At 40.0% G+C, this 17134-nt stretch overlaps 4 protein-coding genes across 4 annotated transcripts in view; 2 read left to right on the top strand and 2 right to left on the bottom strand.

Moving 5' to 3' along the window:
* Nucleotides 1–17134, top strand: part of atg3 (autophagy related 3) — a 257779-nt gene that overhangs the window by 175007 nt on the left and 65638 nt on the right. The window lies entirely within an intron of this gene.
* On the top strand, nt 89–5287 carry LOC117384749 (ankyrin repeat domain-containing protein 10-like). The gene is made up of 6 exons (XM_033981904.2): nt 89–416; nt 1244–1396; nt 1737–1828; nt 2949–3133; nt 3213–3272; nt 4063–5287. The coding sequence occupies exons 1-6, from the start codon at nt 141–143 to the stop codon at nt 4314–4316; spliced, it is 1020 nt and encodes a 339-aa protein (XP_033837795.1). The 5' UTR covers nt 89–140; the 3' UTR covers nt 4317–5287.
* On the bottom strand, nt 6102–11431 carry ccdc14 (coiled-coil domain containing 14). Its single transcript, XM_033981893.2, has 11 exons — nt 11364–11431; nt 11222–11277; nt 11015–11078; nt 10855–10927; nt 10364–10468; nt 8978–9313; nt 8272–8428; nt 7616–7683; nt 7425–7547; nt 7155–7257; nt 6102–6474 (listed from the first exon to the last, which is right to left on the bottom strand). The coding sequence occupies exons 1-11, from the start codon at nt 11394–11396 to the stop codon at nt 6144–6146; spliced, it is 1449 nt and encodes a 482-aa protein (XP_033837784.1). The 5' UTR covers nt 11397–11431; the 3' UTR covers nt 6102–6143.
* Nucleotides 11737–15483, bottom strand: ddx4 (DEAD (Asp-Glu-Ala-Asp) box polypeptide 4). Its single transcript, XM_055227562.1, has 22 exons — nt 15461–15483; nt 15341–15386; nt 15211–15261; nt 15091–15141; nt 15003–15029; nt 14863–14925; nt 14733–14777; nt 14639–14665; nt 14518–14574; nt 14417–14452; nt 14291–14329; nt 14199–14231; nt 13976–14130; nt 13746–13898; nt 13525–13679; nt 13298–13427; nt 13045–13211; nt 12812–12957; nt 12642–12744; nt 12304–12574; nt 12129–12230; nt 11737–12057 (listed from the first exon to the last, which is right to left on the bottom strand). The coding sequence occupies exons 1-22, from the start codon at nt 15479–15481 to the stop codon at nt 11971–11973; spliced, it is 1965 nt and encodes a 654-aa protein (XP_055083537.1). The 5' UTR covers nt 15482–15483; the 3' UTR covers nt 11737–11970.

Below are 17134 nucleotides of genomic sequence, written 5' to 3'. Positions count from 1 at the left end.
CTCCCGCCACTCCGTTCCACCCGGATTGGCTGTTCCCTTTGCCCCGAGCCTGTTCCCGATAAATCCACTCCGTGTTTTGCATCGCACCGGCTAGGATACACGTTCATTGTGGCTAAACTTGAACCATCAGTCGGGCTTTGATGCTCGAGGTGTGCGGGGTCACTTTGGCTCTGGGGGCACCGTTGACTTTTTCTTGCACTTTAAACATGTCTTCAGGGGCAGAGTTGGAGCTGTGCAGCGAGGAGGCGTTCACCCAGCGGTTCCCTCTCCATCGCGCCTGCAGGGATGGGGATGTAGCCGGGTTGCTCGCTCTGCTTCGGCGGCTCTCAGACCACGCAACCCCCACTGGGCACCTGAACACGGAGGACTGCCGTTACGGTTGGACCCCCCTGCACTGGGCTGCTCACTATGGACAGGTGAGTTTCTGAACCATCTGGAAACAATCATTGATTTTCTGCGCGTTGAAGTACATTATAAAGTCTGGGAAACCACGCTGTCTAATTACGTCGGAAGTAGCCTATATTTTGGTTAAATCTTAAGTTGGAGCGAAACTGAGGTCTTATACAGTTGTTTGTTATTGGATTGTTTACTCTAGAGACATGGCACTGGGCAAAGGAAATTATTACTGTACAATAAAGTTTATTCAGAAAAAAATAGGTTACTGCTTTTTGATTGGTTGCGGTGTAGCCAATCAGCTTTCAGAGCCGGGGGACATCCCGGAAGACATAAATTCAAATCAGTTTTGTTTTGATAAGATACTATTACATTACAGATCCATTTTTTCTTTATCATTTGTGATTGTATGAGTTTATGAATTAGTTTAATAGGATATCGATATTGTTTATTTATAGCTTTTTACACACACCTGCACCTGTATTTAATGTTTTATATGGACTTGTATGCTTGTTTGTTTTTTTCTGCTTATATTGTATTTTAAATGAAAAAGAGAGCCCAAGTGCTCTAATAGAGTCCCCCTGTATAAATAAAGATAAATACAATATTGAAAATATTGAAATCACAGTATCTGGTCTGCAATGTTTGAACAGCTCATTTCCCTGAACTATTGTAAATATTTCACCATACCAAGTACCAGAGACAGTCAGACAGTGCACATTACTACATTCTAGATTCCAATGACAGGTGAAGGATAAAAGCAATGTAACAAAAAAATAAATAAAAATGAAAGGTTTATATCATGTAAAATGTGTATCTACTCTTAGCCTGTCTTGCATTGTATTCTCAGCTGGAGTGCGTGATTCTCCTGGTCCAGATGGGCTGTGAGGTCAACACAGCTAGCAGCCGCTTTGACCAGACCCCCACTCACACCGCAGCATTTGGGGGCCACTCTCAATGTGTGGTGTGGCTCACCCAGGCCGGAGCCGACGTCAACAGGCAGGTCTGTGAAAGCATGCATCTCTGGTGTATTTGAGTTTTAAGTTATGTTAAGTTTACATTAAGTAAAGTTTATTAATCCCCCATGAGGGAAATTCATTCTCTGTATTTGACCCATCTTTCAATGCTTCTGGGGCAGTGAGCTCCAGATCTTTAGCTAGGCTTGCTCAGGACAATTTAGCTGGAGGATCCTGTGAATGTTTTTGGACAAGCTAATACTATTCTATTTAGTTGAAAATTACATCTAAACATTTAATATAACTGGCTCCTACCCCATATGAGCATGTGTTGATACTAGAATCTGACATAAACTAAGCTAAATATTAACCATCTCATGTGTGCAGGACCTGACTGGGGAGGCTCCCATCCACAAGGCGGCGCGCACAGGCAGTCTGGAGTGTATCCAGGTGCTGCTCATTGCTGGAGCCAAACCACAGTATGTACACTTCAGTCCCAGACAAACCAGCTGCACTGGTCAGCCACATGTTTCATATAAACAGCCCGAGAATTACTTTATCTATTTTAGTTTTCCAGTTTATTTTAGTTTATTCAGCCATTTTCACAAATAAATTGTACAGAAATTCTGGAATTGTTTAGTTAATTTAAAAACTTAAGTCCATGATGTATTTACATCTTACCAAACTTAAAAATGTTTAAAAATAAAGAAGTGCATATTACTTAATTGAAAACTATTTATTAGTATTCATCTCCATTATGAGCTTTTGAGCCAACAGTAATAATTTGAATAAAAATATTTGTCCATGTGTCTTTGATAGGAAATCGCAGCTCTGAGCTCATGTCGTGCTGGTTGTGATGTTGTACAGCTAATGTTGTGAACATGATTTTGTCGGTTGTAGCCACAGAGAGGGAGGAGGTGCTTCTCTAACTCTTCTCCACTTTCTGCATCTGGCACAGGCCCAGGTACTGACTGTGAGGCCACCATGTATACAGCTGCATGCATAGACCACGACTTTCATCTTCTTCAATAGTCTATACATGTTTATTTTTTCTGATTGTAGCTACAGCTTTATATAGATGAGACACTTCTTTGTTCTAATGCAGTGGTTTTCAAACATTTCACACCGTGTACCACCAGGTCTAAACATGGGCTATATCAGGCCTAAATGTAGGGCTAAACCAAGTCTAAAATGGGACTAAACTAAGGACAAGGTAGTTACAAATAATGATTAACCCAAAGAAGTTACTCAAATACTCAAAACTGTAGCGGGCCCGTTGTACCACAGTTTGAGAAACACTGTTCTAATGTTTTCTTCCAGGTGCCAGTACTAGTCTAGTGCATCAATCACGTTTGATTAAACTGACTGAAGTTAAAACAACTGACCACTTGGGGGCAGCATAGTACATTTTAGCAAATAGGTTTAGGACAACTGTTGTAGGTTATAAAATGTAATATTAGTGAGTAGGTATTTGTTTAGATAAAGGATAATAATTGTGCTTTAAATTGTAATACCAAAAGGCCAGTTCTAATAAATAAAAAAACAACTAATATTATACCAAATATCTTTTCTTATTTTAACATGTTTCGTTTTTTCTAGTGTGAGGAACGCTTGTGGACAGACCGCAGCTGACCTGGCTCAGGCTCAGGGCTTCCTCGACTGTTTCCATCTCATCTCCAGCCTGCTGCAGCTCCACAGCGCCCCCTGTGCTCTGGGCCAGGGCAGCAGGAAAAGGCTGCTGCATGGACATGAGCACAGTCAGAAGAAGAGGGCCAGAGCAGATGGTAAGAACTGAACTAATAAAATACAAGTGTTTCTGAATATCTTCCTTGGGCACACCGTTGACCTGCCTGTGGTCTGCAGACGAGCCGCAGCAGCAGACTGGAGCGGAGGACCATAACATGGACTGTGCATTACAGCCAGGTGAGCTGCTCTATCACTGTTTTAAGATCATACTTGGCTATTTTTTTCACAATGTGGTTTTCTGTCTGAATTGAATTGTTGGCATCTCATTAAATGTCAAAAATCACTCTTGTCCAGCAGAGTGACCTTTGTGACGTGACCACATTCTTACTTCTATTAAAGGCACACTGATATCTAACTTTTCTGATGGGGGGGCTCCGGTACCTTCTTGTCACCATGCTGATGTTATTGCTTTGCTTGGAGTGTTTCACAGTACGGCATTGAACTTTTATATTATTTATTTATTCAATTGTAGGTGTTTTATTGCTATAATACATAAAACAGGTGACGGCAAACTTTATTGTTGCCATATGGAAATTTGTCCTCTGCATTTGACCTATCCTTCAATGCCGCTGGAGTAATCTGTCAAGAGCAGCCCATCTTCAGACCTTGAGCTAGGACTACCTTTAGCTGGAGGATTTTTACCTATTTATTGGTTTCAGACAAATAATTCCTTCCTGATGTGAAGGAACTTAGAGAACCCATTAAGGACCTTTTTATAATATTTTGATTTGAATGGCTTAATTGCTCTGACCATGAAGGACATTTGCCATAGATTGAGACCCATAAATTGTGCACGTGGTCACTTCTCCCCAGACCTGATCTGTAACTTGGCCTGGTGGCGTCGCCTGCTCGTCTCCATGGAGATAGATGATGAAGTTTAATGCCATACTGCAGATTAAAACATTTCTCTATCAATAACAACTAACCTTAAATAAAACCTGTATATAAATATCTGATCCATTCACAGATGAGACGACAAACTTCACACCTGATCTCCAAATCCACCTTGACGACCACTTTAAGCTAGCTTCCCCACACTCCATGTCCACTCAGGATGGAGCGGAGAGGTGTGGCTCCCTGCACCTGAGCAGCAGTCCGGAGAGCTGGGGGTCCGAGTTGGCGGGGCACTGGGGTCTGGGGGGTGGGGAGGGGGCGGAGCTACTCTACGGACACTACCATGGCTACGGAGACACGGCGGAGGAGCTAACTGTTTACACATAACCTGATAACATCGCTATGACGACATGACTATGGGATAAGGAAGGGTCTTTAAGTTAAATTCCACCCAAATTTGTTAGCTATTTGAGGTTACATTTTTGTAGCATACAGTTTTGTTTAGCATAGCTTTTTCAATTTTGACTGTTTCAACTGTTCCCCATTTGGACTAAAGCAGATTTTAAATGTAATGAAGATAATCAAAATATGTGGCAAAATGTATTACTCATAACCTACTGGCCTTTTCTCAAAATTGTAAATGTTAAGATGTACGTAGTGTCCAGAAAAGGGATTCAAACCAGGGACATTCTGGTTTGAGGGAAATGTACTATGCGTTGAACCACACTGACATTTTTATCTGAGAAAAAATACTACAAAAATGTACCAAATACTTGAATCGCAGATACTCAAAAGTTAATAACTCAAATTGAAAAAAAAACTACAATTTGCACTATACAAAATGTATGGGGAAAAAATGGCAAAAAGTGATTTACATTTAGTTATTAAATCAAAACGTTAAGACCATATGAATGTTGTGAAATGCATTAGACTTATGCAATGTTTTTCAATCAAATTCCTCCAAAAAGCACTTGGTCCAACATAGCACTTTGCAAACTAATTGTACTAACTGTATTTCAATTGAAAACAAGGGGGAAATTTTGTGTATTTGAAATATAATGTCTCTTTTGATATATCGGCTTAATATTTTGTACTTTTTTTTTTTTTGGACATCAAACTGTTCCGCTGCAACACTATTGTTATAAAATGTGTATTAATATGACTGTGTTTGCACTATTGATAGCTTTAGCACATGAGGGGTATATTGTACTGTTAAGCAGCTACCAGCTTTGGACTTTGTATTAGAGGTATAGACAATAGAAGGTTCTGACAGACCTGTAAGCCAATGTTTCAGTTTTGTATTTCTGTACTTTGTAACGGTTTCCATATTAAAACAACTCAGTATTAAGTTTTTTTTCTAAATTGATTGACCTGCATTTACTTTTTGTGCGTTAGAATTTTCTGAGGACTATGGGATGGAGGAGAATTGATGCTCAAATTCTATACTTAAAAGGAACTATATACAAGATTTTCATTTTAAATTCCACAAAGATGACCTGTGTCCCTAGATATAAAGTAAACGTGTTCAAATCAACTATAGCTTTCACTGATTAAGAATACATTTGCATCACAATTGTAATTACAAAAACATTGGACATGGATAATCATCTTGAGAACCAAAACACTGAATTATAACAATTACAGTAAAAAGTAGAATAAACCTCACCTGAGTCTTTTATTTGGGTTGTCAGTTTCAATGCTGAAATTCAGTTGGTTTAATCCTAAAAAGACTCTATGATCCGAGTCATCTTTAACTAAACCCCAGAACCTGCAGCCAATCATGACTCAGTGCTAGTGCAGCCTCTGCAGCTCAGTGAGTGAATTCTGGAGGGTTTGAGCTTTCACATGAGGCCTGTCCTTACACTGAGAATGAAAAAACATGTGTTCTCTGTCTGCAGGTTAAGGCTCCGTAGGTTGAGTTGTGACTGTAATACCTTTACTTAAAACTGCAAGAGTCCAGGCTACATACAATTCCGTCAGGCTTTCAACTAATAAATGCCAGCACAAGTAGAAGTATAAAGTATAAATTATAGCCAGTTTGTTTTGGAAAGTATGGTTTAACATGAAAAGTGTACATATCAGATTATAATAATATGTTTATTAAATCATACACCTGCACGTGTAAGCCATAATTTGACCATATTTGCAAAAGCTCCCAAATCATTAAAATAAAAATCTGTGAATAAAACATTTCATCAAAAGTCTGTGGCACTCTTACGTTTTGACCAGATCCATTTTGAGTGTCTTCTGTAGACTGGCGATGCTGGCGTCCAGAGCTGCTAGCCCGTCCCTGAACGCAGCCTCGTCCCGCGTGTTGAAGCTGGACTCTGATTGGGCGCTCCAGTCGCTGATCACAGAGTCCACACAGTCACGCTCGGGCCCCTGGTTTGGCCCTTGGTCTGACCCTGAAGGGCATGGGGGCTGTGAGGGTCGGCTTTGCTGCAGTGACAGGAGGTACTGGGCGATGTGCTCTCTGGCAGGCTCTGGTGGACACGTGGGCTCTTTGTCAGGCGTGGGGGTCGACAAATCTAAATGGTTAATTATTCTGAAATGTGGACAGCAGACAAAGGTTAAAACTGAAGATGAGAAATGTATTTTATATTTGTTTAGAGATAGTTGGAGGGGAGATTCAGAAATAACTAGCACATTTTGTTCAGAGTGCACATTGTGAACAACTCCAGAAGCATTAATTAAGAAAAGATTAAAATATGAACTGATATAATACAAGAATCCCAATAGAGGTTGTAGAGGTGTAAACATAGACTGTATAGGTCTAAACTGCAGGTACAAGATCGTTTCTCTATAAAAGCTTGTCCTCTGCAAAAATCAAAATAACTGCCGCAAAATTGTGGCAACTCAAATAGATTTGGATTCCACTGAAAGATATTCTTTAGTCCTATTACAATCCATAGTAAACATGCATTAATCCACATGTAAGCAGATTGAAATGGAAGAGTGTCAACCCATTTTCAACTTATTCTTTTATTCCAAGTAAAAAGTAGTAGTAGTATTTGTTTTTTGTTGACTTTTTATGTGAAGCACTTTGGGCAGCTGAAGTTGTATTTAAATGTGCTATATAAATAAAATCTAACTGAATTAAACTATTACAAAATATCTCCAGTAAAACCTGTGAAGCTAGGTTAGACTAGGTTTTGTCACATACCAATATAAATAATTTTGAAAAGAGTAGATTTAAATACCGCCCATTGTCCACTACTTCCTTACCTCTGGAGTGCCTCTACCTCCTGTTGTTTCTGCTGGAGTTTTCCCTCCAATTTGAACTTGTCCTGTAGAGTCATTCTCAATCTTCCCCTGGTGCTCTCCAGCTCTGTCCATACAAATCATACTTATATTTTACATAATTAAATATATCACAACTAACTTAATCAGCTTTCATCATTCACCATCATGATTTCCAGTGTGTTTAAAGAAGACCTATTGTGCTTGTGTTTGCTATATAGCTTAAGCAGAACAGGTCTGCTTTAAGTGTCCCACCTGTTTTAAGGCCGATGCTCTCCTCCTCTTTGATCTGTAGCCTACTCTCCGTCTCCTGGAGACTTTTCTGCACCTGTGTCAGCTCCTTCTCCGCCACACTGAGCTGCCCTTGTAAACTCAGCACTGACCACAAGCATTAGATTACACATTATTCAGAAAAAAAGTGCTCACTTGTACTTTATTAATTGTACCTTGTGAGTTTAGGAGTTGTTGTGTTGCCTCTTGGTCTTGAAGTTTCTGATTCAAAGCCTTCACCTGTCTGAGAGCACACAGGAGTGATGATGGCATGCTGACAGATGAAGGAATTAGCATAAACTGTGGTCTTATTGCAGCAAAAGTGATATTGAAATTAAAAAGTATTGAAATTACAGTTATTTCAGATATATCCAAGGCTGGGGTATTAAACGTTTGTGTTTTTTTTTTTTATTATTCAGAGTATGAAATAAAACAACCTAAAGGTTATAAAAAATTTTTGTTATTTATCCATCTATAAAAGTGCAAGTTGACATGAATATAGAACAGAGGCATTATTATCATTTTACATATTTACACCGTTTTTGACACAGAAATCTTAAAGTGGAGCATGTAACTTTTCAGGTGGAGGGTTCACTACTTGCTTATCTCTGTGGAGATGTTATCACGTTGCCTGGAATATTCCACAGTCGGCAAAACAAACAAATCTCTGCGGAGATATGTTTGTCAAGGTATTTTTATTATCTGTTAAAACACATAAACCGGTAATTGAATAAATGTATGATAAATAAGTTTAATGCCATACTGTGGAACATTTCAGGCAAGGGGACAAGCAGGTCTAAGACCCTTTTATGAAACATGGTTATGGTGTTACCTCTGTAGCTGGACCTCTGTACTCTCAGTCTGGTTCTTGCTGACACTTGGGGCTTGGCTCTGAGACGTACTTGGGCCCTGATTCTTGTTGCTTTCAGAGCTGAGAGCGGAGGACACAGTCTGCTCCAGCAAATATAGATACGTTTGAGCAGAGTCTCCTACAAACGACACCACAATTTCAAAAACTAACATCTGAAATTACACTTTCAGAATTTTCAGTTTTATTTTTACCATGAAATACATCTTATAACTCAAGCTAAGGTAAGCTGAATGTGTTTTGTGTCGATATTCTGACTCTTTTCCATAATTGTGGCTTAGCAGGAACATGCAATGCAGTCGTATTCATAAATCCATAATTAAACAAGTGAAAATGTATTTAATTCTAAACTCACTTTAAAAACAGACTTATTGTGCTTGTGCTTGCTATATAATTCTAATTTATGACACCTGTAGATCATTTGCATATTTATCTAAGACGACTTAAAAGAAACATATCTCTTGACTTCTGTGTTTGAAAACTGAGGTGCCCATACAGGAAATACCATATATAGTCATAGTTGTGCTTATCTTTTCATTAAAACTTATGTAATGTGTTTCATAACTGAGGCTTCGACACCCTGGGCAGTGGTAAGTCAATACAAATATCTTTATCAAGTCAAGTCATACTCAACACTATTTTTGTTCTGAAACTTAAACAGAATTCTTACCACGTCCAACCATCAGTGTTCTCAGCTCTCCCAGCAGACTCTGCACTCTAGTCATTTTCCCCTCCTCCCACTCGCTTTCCCTGGAGACGCCCGCTGGTCCCTGGTCCCTCTCTGGCACGCAGTCCAGAGCAGGAAGGGTCTGAGCGTCGGGCACAAGGGTACATAAAGGCTGGGGGTTCGGTGCTTTGGATGGGGTCTTGAGCAGGTGTGCTTTCCTCACAGGGGGGTGGAGCTTGATGCCGTAGTGGGGAGGGGCGGGGAGGTGATGGGGCGTGGTCGAGGTAGGTTTGGTGATGGATTTTTGGCGGACCACACGAGCGCTTCGAGTATTTGGAACTGAAAGAATGAAATAACAGGATCGCTGACATAAACGGCCATTATCTGTCACTTCCAATACAATTTAATATTAAAGACAATATTCATACATGTTTTTAATTTTTGGTGGGTCAAATGCAGAGGACATATTATGCTACAAGGACAACAAAGCTTTTTTTTTTTTTTTTAATCCTTTAGTAATCTGGGCTTTATTGGTTAAATTAAATAGTCTCATGGCCAGCAGCACAGATCAGACAGTCAGGGGAGGTTGAAGTACTCACTATTTTGTTACTCAAGTACAGATACAGCGGTAAAAAGTTGCTCAACTTACTACTTAAGTAAAAGTATTTAAGTACCTGTTTGAAAATGCACTTTAAGAGTAAAAAGTATTTAGCACATTAACAATACTTGTGTTAAATGTAGTGATATTGATTTTTAAAAATGATACATATTTTGGTCAGTGCCAATATGAATCCATTTAATTTTTCTTATGAATTTTGCAAAGCTTGAACTAGAAAACTTAACCCATCAACACAAATGAAAGGCACTTTTACTTTTCAGTCCAGTTAAAAAATGTAGTAGGGTAAAAAAGTACAGATATCTGTTCTCAAATCTAGTGATGTAAAAGCAAAAAATCCACTGTAAAATTTGGTAGTAAGTACAGATTACTAAAAATTCTACAGGACCTTACTACTTTTACTTTGTTACCTTCCACCACTGCAGAAAATACATCAACACACATTTAGCCAATTACAATAGTTTGACCTATTGGATTCAGCAGTTTACAGGCCTTTAGTATTATGCAGCCATAACTTGAAATAATTTACAAAATCTACTTCACCTCATCGGTAAACTTAACCGATTGATTCAACTCTATTGTTAAAATTGAGAGTCGGATCTACGCTCTTTGGCTGACAATAATAATCAAGTATATTTAACTGTCCACATCTTCTCTATTTTAACTTTCAGTGTAACTGGAGCAACCCGTCAGAACTCAGGACTATTGGGCATGTGCAGTATAGCGGCTTATCAAAACACATGTACCCGGTAAACTGTTGGAGTTATTCTTACCTGACTTGGATAGCGACCTCCTGATGGCCTTCTTCCCAGTGGGAGTGTGAGGTCGACATTTGGGCACCACATCCTTCACAGCTCTGTCCTGCTTTGGTACGGCATCTATGACACAAAAACAGAACCAGGTCAAACAAGAGTTCTCCGCACTCTCCATCGTTTCCTCATCAAAAACATACTTGGATTTTGTTTCATTCACACATGTTTAGCACCCAAACCCTCCATATTTAGGCTGTGTTTTTTTCTCAAACAGAAAACATTCTGTTCCACCTTGTGATTTTACAGTGGTAATATAGGAAGTGCTCCACTGTGTTTTTAAACTCCATTCATAACATCACAAGGTGGAAGAGAGCATTTTGAGGTTTGAAGGTGTATACAGACTAATAATGCCGGATTACTCTAACAAGTGTAATTGAAATAAAAGCTCTCAGGTGTCAATTGTGCATAATATTAGGACTTTTACACAATTTAGGTAATTCTAATTCCAGGACCTGGGTTATCACACTGGAGGATGTCACTGAGGAGAGCAGCACAACGGTCCAGGCCTTTGTGGAGAGTGGCCACCTTATGAATCAAGAACAAAAGAAATATTAAAAACTGAATTGTATTAAATGTAAAAATTTAAAACAGAATAATGCAACAGTCCTGCACCTGGTTCTCTGAGTCAGTGGAGTACAGAGAGTAAGCAGGTTCTAGTCTGGATTTAGGAGATCCTCTGAAAGAAATGAGCCAGTGATGCAAAAAATATGTCGCAGGAAAGAAAGGCGGAGCAACTGGAGCTTTTTACAGAGAATCTCTAACCAAAGCCTAGCCTGTTTGGTGCCAGGTTTATGATTAGTTTGACTGGATGTCTCTTACCTGGTCCTGGCTGCTTGTGCTTTGCTCGGTCCAGTTAGCCTGCCCGAAGTCACCATCTTTGCACAACACATTACGTTCAGCAGACGAATGGACGTGTTTTAATCAGAGTCAGAGCTTTGGTACAGAATTATAAATCACCCACCTTAGTCCTAACGGTGGCTCTGGGGGCAAACATGGCGCCGCTGGAACAAGCTAAATTGTTTTCGTTGGTTCTGGGACTAAACTAAAGCCGGAAGAAAAGCGAAAGATCCAAGAGTCACTCTTGTGTGCCTTTTTTGTCAGATCTGTTACATTCTTCTCCGCACGTTTGACACAACACAGGAGTTTCAAAACAGGAACCAGATTTTTAACTGACCAATTATCGAAAAGCTTTGAGCCAAGCCCCGCCCACAGGAAATACACTGTAAAACGAACTGCCTGGATCTACGACTCAACATTTGGAATAAACATTTATAGTTTATGACTACTTGAATTTATCTCAACAAAAGTGATATTTAAAGAATAAAAAACACTTTGCTTTCAACATCGTTGATTTATTTTTCACATCAACAGAAATACTTAGATGAACATTAGATGTCATGTTTTTGTTTTTCAAACATGCACAATGCACTCTATAAAATTTAAAACACAAAGCAAACAAAAATAAATTTTTCACAAAAACTTCAATATAAAGCTTGTAGAAAAACATCCTTCAAACTGAACAGGATGATAGTGCTCATTTTATACAAAACAGCAATAAAACACAAAGTCTAGCCCCAGTCCTCCTCCTCCTCTGCGGCACTTTGTGCTGTGGGTTGGTTGATGTCATTTTTCTGAAAAGACCTGCTCTGGGCACCCTGGGATTAAACAGACTGGGTCAAACCAAACTCACAACCACAAAGAGTGAATTATAATGAGTCTTCTGTACCTTCCTCAAGTCAGTGGCTCCAAAACCCTTCATAGCAGGTGATGCAGAGCCTGGTCCACTGAAAGCACTCTCCTCTAACCAAGAGGGGACCGTCTGCTGGGCCTGTGAGCACAACACATGACACATGGCCAAAGAGGTACAATATATATTGAAGAGGGTTTAGAGCAGCACAGACCGTAGACAGGATGGCGATAAGGGATTGGGCCAGCTGACCATCTTTCTCTGGGTCAAAGAAGGACACTGCTCGGCCAATGTTCCCACATCGGCCCGTCCTCCCAATGCGGTGCACATACTCATCTATGTTATTGGGGAGGTCAAAGTTGACTACATGCTGCACATCTGGGATGTCCAGACCTCGAGCAGCCACTGAGGTGGCCACCAGGACGGGACACTTCCCTGAGCGGAAGTCTGCCAGAGCTTGCTCTCGCTCCCGCTGTTCCCGGTCTCTGGAGGTGCAAACATGACATCAACATAAGTGATCAACAGATTAACAGTGAACACGGCTCTACTCACCCATGAATACTGGTGGTAAGGACTTGGCTCACTTGGCACAAAAAGGTAGCAATGAAATCTGCTTGTCTCTTTGTCTCTACAAAGACCATAGTGCGTTCGGTTCCTGAAATCAGGGGGGGGGGAAAATTGTATTTCAAACATAATGAGTATATGAAAAATATGCCCAATACCTGTCACTTTGAGAACCTCTAGAAGTTTTTCTTTCTTTGAAAACTTTGTGACCTCGACAAACTCCTGCTGTACATCACTACAGGCTCCACCCACCATTCCCACAGCCAGAAACAGGTAGTCTTCTTTGAGGAAGGCTGCTGCCAGGCTAAAAGAAAAACAAAACAAAAAACAAACACACATAAAATGGCATCAGTTTCTTCATTTGCACAAACAGCAGTGTTTGTGTTCATACTTTTGGATCTCCTCAGGGTACGTGGCACTGAACATCAGAGTCTGCCTGTCCTCTTTAGTGGGCATTCCTGGGGAGCCCAACAGGCGGCGCATATCTGGCTCAAAACCCATGTCCAACATTCTGTCAGCCTCATCCAATACAAAATACCGTAGTCTTGTCAGGCCAACCTGAAAAACCACATCTGCTCAGATCACCATTGCTATGATTTTAAATATTTACAAATGTCAGAGCAGTCAGTCTGTAAAACTGTTACCTTCCCCCTGTTGATCATATCCAACAGTCTTCCTGGTGTTCCACACAGTACATTGCATCCTCTGCACAGGTCTCTGATCTGGTATCCAGTACTTACTCCTCCGTATACAACAACAGGCCGAACACACGTTCTGAGGGCAGAAAACAAGTACATTTCATACTGAACTGCACAACCCTTTTTGCATACAATCATCCAGTTTTAATTCTAACAGTAAATAAGGACTGTACCCGTAGGCAAACTTCCTAGCCTCGAGGTAGATCTGGCTGATGAGTTCTCTGGTGGGAGCCACTATAATGACCTCGGGCTCTTGTAGCTCACTGAACTGACTCGCTGCTACTCCGTCAGCCATGAGCTGCTGCAGGATAGGCAGCAGGAACGCTGCCTAGACACACAACAGTATTATAACAGCAATATCAGATCATATACTATGGCTCCAAGCAGCACTCACCGTTTTCCCCGAGCCGGTCTGGGCACAGGCCATCAGGTCTTTGCCTGCTGAGATGATGGGGATTCCATGTTTCTGAACAGGGGTTGGCTTGACATAACCTGATTTAGCCACATTCTTCTTCAAAGACTCACACAGCCCTACCTCTTCAAAACTCTGAAACCATATTTTGACGACAAAGAAGATTTCAGCCAGCATTCAGGGGCTAGCACAAGTTATACTGACAAACTCACCATGATTGCCTGAGGGGCAATGGCTGAGGGGCATTTTCCAGTAACCTGAACTGTGATGTCATCATACTTGTCAAAGTTGATTCCCGACTTATAATGAGAGAAAATTGTGTCCTCGTCCTCTGGGAGGCTGGGAGGAATATAACTAACCCTCGGCTCTGTAACAAAATTCACATTTTTACCATTTTTACTAGCCAATATCTTGAACCAGTGTTTAATGACTCACTTTCATCACCCGCCTCATCCTTCTTGTTACCTCCTTCAGAGAAAGTTTGTATGAGTTTAATCTAAATTATGTCAAACTACATATAAGCATACCTCCTGATGAAAAGGTTTCTTCATCATTTCCTCTATATCCTGAAAGAACAAGTTTAGAATGATCAACTCTATTCACAATACACATACATAAACTATACATTATTTTTATTTTTTTAAATAACTTGCCTCCTCCAAATCCACCACAACCCCCACGATCACCACCTTTAAAACAGACATTTGACATTTCAAATCCAGTCAACAGTTTAGTTTTAACTGGTGAACACTACCTGAGTTGAAGCCTCCACGGCCTCCTCTGCCCTCTCGTCCTCCTCTACCTCTGAAGCCTGTTCACAAGGACACTTAGACCAACTGCTAATACCACAATATACTGTTTGTGCTCATAATTACCATTTTCAGAACCACCATCATTGTCATCTGAAGAAAAAAATAAGTGAATATAAAATGAGTGGTAATGTAAATGTGGTCCTTGAATACTATTTACCATTAATATCTCGACTATCTGTCCTGACAAACCCACAGCCTCGACCTGCTCCAAGACAAAGACAATTGTACATTAGGGAGCTCAACACTAGTAAACTCTTAAATTGCTTTTTTGTGAATTATATTGTCACCTCTGCCTGCTCTTCCCCGAAATCCTCGTCGATCACAGTCAGTTTTGTTCCAGTCACCAGCCTCTGAGCCACAATAAATGTACAAATCAACTTGAGAACTCGCAAAACAAAACCTCTAGACCCTACATTTCCAATCTCACCATCAGTATTTCCACTCTCATCTCCATCTGTAAATTAAAGCAATTCAATACAGTTCACAAGATTACAAGATGGTCAATTATACATTACCATTAAATAATTTGAAGCCACCCCTACTTCCACGTCCTCTGCCCCCACGACCTACAACAATGCCCATAGTGAAGAATGCACAGTTCCATTAAAAGGTTTTTATATACAGCATAAACTTACCTCTTCTAGACTCCCCTTCATTGTTGTTGTTCAAGAACTCATTTTTAACGTCTAAAGAAATTAAAAAATGTAATTATTCACTCAAATTCATCAAGTTCAAATAAATGCATAAAAAAAATTTGTTTAACACCACTTGGCTGGCTGGTAAAGGAGGATGTGCTGGATGTTGTGGTTGTCTGAAAAAAGAACACACTAGTGGTTGAACATCACATTGTGCACCTACTGCCATAGGCTAATTTCACTTTCTCACCTCTTCCCATTCGTCGCCCATAATTGAGTCTGAAAATAGCACAGCAAACAAATTAAAATATCAAATGTAACAATTTAAAGATATTCCAACAGAGTATAGGTGTAACATAAAAAAAATGTATGTTGAAATGTTAGAGTTTAAATATGTAAGCGTTACAAGAATAAAGTCATAATTTTAGGAGAATACAATTGTAGTCAAAATAGAGACGTAATTTTACCCAGATTTAAGGGCCGACACCAATGTCAAAACCCAGAAGAGCAACACTACCAGAGTGCAAAAGAATGGCATTTATTTGAGTTAAAAGGTTAAATAAAAACGTATGATCGATGTAAAATTTTATATTGCTGGCCTTTTAAACTTTAACAAGTGCGAATTATCATTTCCTAGGAAGTGACCCTATGCACCTTGTCATATAGCTGAGCGCTCCTGAACTGGACACCAACTGTGCTCCAATCCACAGCCAAATACAGGTGAAGGAGCCTTGGCACAATTTTTCACCAAGGTATGAGTTTTCTACACTCGTTTACGGGTTTGCGGAGCCAATCAGGCCTTGGCAACTCATGTTCATGCAGTCTACCTGAAACATCCATGGATATAGGAAGTAGGCAATGCTACAAACCCTCACTGGGAAACAGCGGATAGTATGCTGTGGTCAATTCCGCATAAAGAATTCGGTATCAGAGACTGAAACCATTTTCAGATCTGTGTATTGCACTTAACTGTACACATTTGATGACAGAAACTGGACAGCGCAGAAATAAGAAATAAGGGCTTAGAACCGAGGCTGCCCAGCACACAGGGCTCCACAAGCCCATAATGAGGGGCTCAAGTTATCTACAATGAGCACGTCTTTAAATTGTGATTGTATGCAAAATGCCCCACGTTTAGAGTAGTAGAGAAGCAACCCTAAGCGAAGCGGAGTAAGGTTAAAAACCACGCTGAAAATCCACTTGTTTGTGGCTTGGAGCACAACCTGTGCAGGCTTTATTCAAGGAGCCCGGTCACTCCACCAGAAGAAAATGTAGCCAAATTCATTCAACAGTTTGTAATTGATGTGTAAGAGCAGAGAGGTAGCAGCTAAACTGTGTGTAGATCTGTAGAATAACACACAAATCCGATGCATAAAATGTCAGCATTTCAATAGACTTTCTTCATGAGCATTTATGAGCACTTGTAACTCACTGGATTTGATTCTGCATCAACTCATCAAATGGCGACTTTATTTTTGACAACATCAAGCATTTTTGGCTACGACTTTATTCTGTTAGAATAATTTGCGAACGGTGAAACGTGTAACCACGTTAACAGGAAAAAAGGCTCTGCACTGAAATAGCCTGACCACGTGTAATTAGCACAGCAATTCCTCCAGCATGCAGCAATTATCAAAGGAAATGGCGGAATTTACAATGAAAATTTTAATTAGAACTTTTGTACCGAGACCCTAAGACATTTCACAAAGATAAACGTTCTTTGCGCCGTCTTTTTAGCGAAATAGCATTAATTAGCATGAGTCGGCTAATGGCGCTAAACCTTGTGAGCAGACTTGCAATTAGCATCGAGTTTATGCACCGTAGAGATAAAATACAATACAAAAGTGTATACAAATGCCGCATAGTTACAAATATAAATACTTGCATATGGAAAAGAGTGCCTTTGCGTGTTTTTATGCTTAAA

The sequence above is a fragment of the Periophthalmus magnuspinnatus genome, chromosome 2, assembly GCF_009829125.3.
Source record: "Periophthalmus magnuspinnatus isolate fPerMag1 chromosome 2, fPerMag1.2.pri, whole genome shotgun sequence".
In the NCBI taxonomy this organism is placed as follows: domain Eukaryota; kingdom Metazoa; phylum Chordata; class Actinopteri; order Gobiiformes; family Gobiidae; genus Periophthalmus; species Periophthalmus magnuspinnatus.
Note: the sequence above shows the minus strand (reverse complement) of the source record. Positions and strands in the feature narration are given on the sequence as shown.